The 6,167-nt window shown below is 26.9% G+C and overlaps 1 protein-coding gene across 1 annotated transcript in view; it reads right to left on the bottom strand.

Annotated features, from left to right (window-relative positions):
- LOC110019769 overlaps window positions 1-5,100 on the bottom strand; it is a 5,886-nt gene extending 786 nt beyond the window's left edge. The window contains exons 1-5 of the mRNA XM_020717589.1: window positions 4,954-5,100; window positions 3,253-3,642; window positions 2,227-2,460; window positions 1,846-1,974; window positions 1,418-1,509 (exon numbers count right to left, since the gene is read on the bottom strand). Of these exons, the coding sequence (XP_020573248.1) occupies window positions 1,418-1,509; window positions 1,846-1,974; window positions 2,227-2,460; window positions 3,253-3,642; window positions 4,954-5,013 (905 nt within the window). The 5' untranslated portion in view covers window positions 5,014-5,100. The remainder of the gene's footprint in view (window positions 1-1,417; window positions 1,510-1,845; window positions 1,975-2,226; window positions 2,461-3,252; window positions 3,643-4,953) is intronic.
- Window positions 5,101-6,167: the final 1,067 nt, after the last annotated feature.

The raw sequence follows: 6,167 nt of genomic DNA, 5'->3' as shown, positions 1-6,167 counted from the left end.
TATATATATATATATATATATGCATCTAACAATTAAGCTTTGATATTAAATTATATAACATTTAATATCTCAATTAAGTCAGAATATATGCGTAAATAAGTTATATACTTCGTTTTAAAAAATAAATATTAATAATTTTTTTGATGTAATATAATGATTTAAATATTAAATGAGTAAATATTTAAATTTAGATATTAAATATAGAATTAAGTAAGAATTGTTTAGTATGTTTATAAATCTACCTTTTATTTATTATTTTATTTTTGATTTCTATAAATTCACACTTTAGCTTTCTAAGAAGCATAATTTGCTCATTTGGCTCATTTCATACCTCCAATTGGTCATGGATAGGTTATTTCGTTATAAAGCATAAAATGGTCAATCCTCTCTAGTGAAACATAATTTGCCATTTGGACTAAATGGGCTCGCCAAGCAGTCTACCGAGCCCAGTACCATAGTCAGGTTTCGGCTCATTCCTAATCAGGCTCAATCCCAATTCAATAAAATCAAACTCAACAGGATACCCAAGCCTTCCTTTTAGTATCGGGGAGCCCTAAATGAGCCCAAGTCATTCTGGTTGCACCAAAGCTCACTAATTGGTGCCTAATTAGTCAACTTAATATACATATATATTAAAATTGATTTCAAATCCTAATCAAATTAGCATGTTAAGAGGACAACGTGACATGCACTACAACCAAAATAGAGGGTATGTGGATGAGGTACACTACTATAACTTAGGAAGATTCATTCATACATATCACCGATCAATTCTAATGTATTTACATATCTACCACCTAAACTACTATTTTTACTTTCATACCACCTTACTTACGCACGAAAATGTATATTTCACATTTTAAAATTAAAAAGATAAAATTTGTTGGTGTGATATGAAAGATTTGGGTAGTATAATCGTAAAAAGTAAAGTTTAGGCATTATATATGTAAAAAATACGTAAAAATGTGGTAGATATGTCTCCTTGCCATGAAAATGGTGCAAACTCTTTGAATTAAAACGCACTTTCCAGAGCGATTACTGCGTGCGGATAGCACACGCAATAATTAGACAACTTTTCAGTGCTATTGACAAACGGATAACAATTAGATACTCTCGTGAAGCAATTACGGCACAGAGATATCATTTTATAGAGAAACCTTTCAGTTATTAGTCCACTGAAATTTTTGATATAAAAATAACATAAATGTTCTTTTCATTATTGACACTACAATACAAAGTTAATATGAGATTCTATATTAATACAAAATTAATATGAAACCTAAAATGACAAGATAATAAATCAGCTTTATTTCATTGAATAAGCCAATATTTTTATTGAGTTGTCTAATAAATGAATATCATTTCTTAAGAGAATTATTCATATAAAAACAACATATTTAAGGGGTCATATTCTGACTCCAGAGTATTGTTGTTGTTTAATGAATCCACATCAATAATAGGAGCAAGAATATCTGAGTAGTCAAATAAATCTCTATTATTAACCGCAGCCTGCAAGTGAGAACATATAAGTAATTAGAAAATTCAGGTTGGTATAATTGTAAAACATGTAAGTTTGAATTTTTTTAATATTTGTAAAATACTTTTTATTTGCACAATTTTTTTATATGTTAAATATATGTTAAATAAAAAATTGATAAAAAATAATAATTGGCAATGCTTTTTAAAATATGCATGGTTATAGCTTGCAGACAAAAAATCATAATTTTTGTTTAACTTCACCTAAAAAACACCAACCATATAATTATAAACTTTATAATTTCAATATAATAATGATGAAATTTCATTCAAAAAATTTAAAATAAAAAATGATGAAATGACATTTACCTTAGTATTCTCATTATTATCATGACAGTTGGTGTTAGTTATAATTATCTCTTGATCTAAATTTTCGAACTTTGCGAACCTTCCTCTAACACGTGGTCTGCTATCTGCTATAGTTTTCCGACATCGGTACTGCAATGAAGTTGATAATCAATTTCTATATGTTAAAAAAAAAAAGAGCAATTATCTCACAATAAAAAATAAACTCTTTTAATTTATGCATGCATGTGATACTCTATGTTAGAGTACAAAGTGTAAGAGAAGGTGATATATTTCAATGTGATTTTTATATAAAAATAGTATGTTTTGGATTTATTTATTAAGAGAATTTGATAGATATTTTTCTTTAAAATAACACAAATAGTGAAGTGGTAATATATATACCGTGATTTTCTTTTTGAAATTTCTCTTGCTTCTTTTATGTTTGTATCTATTGATCTTCTCATTCCTCTCTTCAATAGAGATACTCTTATTCTTGAGCATTGATGCTTCATGAGGAGTGATGTTTGATGCGAGTGAGATTGAATTGTTACGTCCACCAAGTAACATATTATTGCATAGTTGTTGTTGTTGTTGTTGTTGTTGTTGTTGTTGTCGTGAATGACTATCTCCCAACAACTGTTTATGCACATGTAAATAAGTAAATATTAGCTTGCATTAGCCTTGGAATCATTCATATTTTGAGTGTGACAGATAATAATGTTCAGATGAATGCTAAAAGATTTTTTATAAATAGTAGATTAAAAATAATTGATATTAAAGGGATAATAGAAGTATTTATTGACCCCTAGTTTATGAAAACTAAAAATTATTCTAGTATGTACATAGGATAACTTTATAGTTCATGATAAAAGATTTTTCCAAATAAGATTCTTAAAATTATTGTCATTAAATATCTTAGATAACTTAAAAAATGATAACAATTTGTTTTATCACTTAGCATAATATTTCAATTTCATGTTGATTTAATTTTTTGATTCTCTTTATGATATTTCTGCGTATCTTTTTATTCTAAGTTTTTCATCTTTAAAATACCACATTTTTTCTCGTCATATTCACATTTTTATTTTTTATAGCCAAATTATTTATATATATTATATTATTTAGGCCTTAGTAAAAACTTGTACTAATGTGATGATTTTTCTAGCACTATAGTAACTTATTAAATTTTTTCTCTTAAATTATTAATCTTTGACTAACATATGTTGGTAGATTGGGGATAATTTGGTTGGATTTTGCATTCTATAAATTACTCTATAATATCATTTACAAGAAAAAAAAATTAAAGGAAAAAATTTAAGACATGCCATTAAAATATTTTAAATTTATAAAACTAAATTATTTTTAGCGGTCTTCTCAATAAGAATAATTTAATAAAAATTCTATTTTTTGCATGAAAAGAAATATTACCTGCGCATTAGTGGAGCCATAAGCCATCTGCCGAAAATATTTATACTGGTTATAAAGCCTCATTGTCGTATTTTTTTGATAATCAATATTTGACAGAGGCATTGATGGTAACATCGATGTTGACATGGGCATTGATATTGGGATTGACATAATATTATCTGGAAAGAAGGCCTGCACTTGACCTCCATTGACATCCTGGATGGATTGTGGTAAGCTTTGTTGAAAATGAGGTGAAAAAGTCACATTTACTATTGAGGCATTCAAGGAGTCAGAAGCCAAGGGGACTTCATTATGTGCATGATTGAGATTGACATTATCAAAGCATAAAGTGGCATTTGAGCTTTGTTTATCTTCTAAGAACTCGGGGATAGGTGAGTTGAGCAAGGCGTCCTGCAATTTTTTTTAAAATAGTAAATAAACCTTCAAAAAAGAACGATAACCAAAATATTATTAACAAAAATATGATAAATATATGTTCTCTTAATTTATAGTTCATAACAACTTTAAAATTAACACATTGTTTTTCAATGAATTCTTAATCAAGCATGTGAGTTATCTGAAGCTAAAGTACATTTACAACTTCTTGTATGATTTTAAACATAACTCAAGCACGAACATGAATTGATTTTATGTCAAGTTAATTTATTGATTTAATAATATATATTTTTGCTATGTGACATTCAATATGTAGACTCACAACACCAATTATTTTATTCCTTAAAACTCTTTAATGTACAACCTAATAAATTTGTAGAAATTTTATGTCTTTTATGAGATAGGAAAGAAAAGATTCATTTTGTGCATGTGTTGTAACAATAAGCAATAAGGAAAAAGCATAATATGATATTCTGATTAATTTTTTTATCATGACATGCATATCTTAAAAGCTCTACAATGAAATGAGCATAATGTAAACATTTTGTATATTTAATTTATGTAAAATAAAATGCATTGAATTTAAATTTCAAAAAATTTCTTTATGTTTATTTTTTATAAACATAATGTTTATAAAAATGAAAAATATAATGATTTAAAAAATAAAAAATTTGTATCGTCTACATATTTTTAATGTGTTGAATGAATATATCAATTGAGGATGGCTTTTTTACTATTTAGTTTCTCAAAATCACATTTGTAGTTGGATAAAATTTTCTTAATAATAAGTAAATATTGCTATTGCTATTAAATTTTTAAACAAAACAAAAAAAAAAAAAAAAATCTATTTTTACCAAAAAAAAGAATTGCTGCAATTGGCTAAAAAAAATACATTCTTTATGAGAAGTCGAAACAACTACACATAAAATGAAACACAAGATTCAACAAATCGAGTATATTAGACAATTTAAAATCTCGAATATAATGAACAAAATGACTCAAAATATTTGATTCAGGATAGATTTAACAACAATGTATTTCAAGTTTTGACAGATATAAAAATTTTAATTTTTAACAATCATAAAACCAAAAATTTTCATATCACCAAAAAAATATAAATAATTTTAAGAGTGAAATAAAAGATCTCATCATGGATGCATAGGTATAACGGTATAAATGCAAATATCAAAATTTAAATGTCTCGCATGCAAATGCATGTATAGTAATCCTATGGATGGTTTTATGCATTTAAATCTTAATTTCTAACATTAAAAAATATCATAAAAATTAAAAAAAAAGAATAAAAAAAAATCTGCATTGAATTACCAAATCTTCAAAATTAACTTGAGGTAAGTCATCCTCAATATTAAACTCGTAGTTTTGCATTATCAATGATCTCCTCTTAAATCCTAATCTGCAAGTGGTGATGAGAGCAGGTTACAGATGGTAAAAGTTAATTATATGAATGGCGGATGGAATGATAGGGAAGCTTGACAAAGAGAGGAGCACTAGCGAATTAAATAAGGAGGGGAAGTTGGTAAAAAATAGAAGCCTTGGCCGTCAGGCATTAAAAGGAGGAGTGAGTAACATGATCGTTGACATAAATAGCAATATATCACGTGGTCCTTTTTCTGGCCTCTCCTTGAGCAAGACTCATTCTTGAGGCCGGAGGAGCTCTCAAATTCTTCCATGCGGAAGTTCTGGTAAGTTTTTTGTTGAAAATGTAAAAGCTTAAATATAGGCGTTGAGTTAAACTTTGTACGATCATAAAAACCTTCTATAGAAACAGAATTATCCATCTTAAATAATGACAAGTTTAAAAATATAATTACACCCATTTAAATTTGACTAAAAGTAGAAATGTGCAGATAATTAAAAACTAATTTTACCATATCTAACAAAATGTGAGTTATAAATAATAACATGATATTATTTAGTCACGGTTTAAGAAATTGTGACTAAAAAAATAGTTTTAGAAGTAAATATTGATGATATTATCACACAAAAAATATAAAATATATAATAAAATAGTTTGTAAACTCCATAAAAAAATTTTAAGAAAATGCATCATATATAAAAAAAATCTTGAGAAAAATGACTCGATTGAAAATAAAAAAAAAATAGAGGGCCATTTTTCTAATTTTGATGTTTCACTTACAAGTTGTGACTCCTCACATATTCTTACTCCTATTACTGATGTTGATTCATTGAACAACAATACTCAGGAGTCAAAATAGGACTACTTAGACAACCTATTTTTTTGATTGATTTAATGAATAATTTCATGGGGCAATTGCATGCTCACCACCCAAAGCATGCTATTTATAAAAACCCCCCTCTATCATCCATTTTTCAAACTCTCGCTCAAATATCAAAATTTATCGTAAAATCCCACCCATATGTTTGATGTTCATGAAATCCAAATAGTTTGAAAGTCCAAGTGTAAATACATTAGTTTGGTAAGTCAACTATCAGATGGGTAATTTGTTAATATCAATGTTTCAGGTGGCTTGTATGTAATTGTCTTTCTATTTTATTTC

The sequence above is a fragment of the Phalaenopsis equestris genome, unplaced genomic scaffold, assembly GCF_001263595.1.
Source record: "Phalaenopsis equestris unplaced genomic scaffold, ASM126359v1 Scaffold000002, whole genome shotgun sequence".
Classification (NCBI taxonomy): Eukaryota; Viridiplantae; Streptophyta; class Magnoliopsida; order Asparagales; family Orchidaceae; genus Phalaenopsis; species Phalaenopsis equestris.
This window is presented reverse-complemented; position numbering and strand designations above follow the sequence as displayed.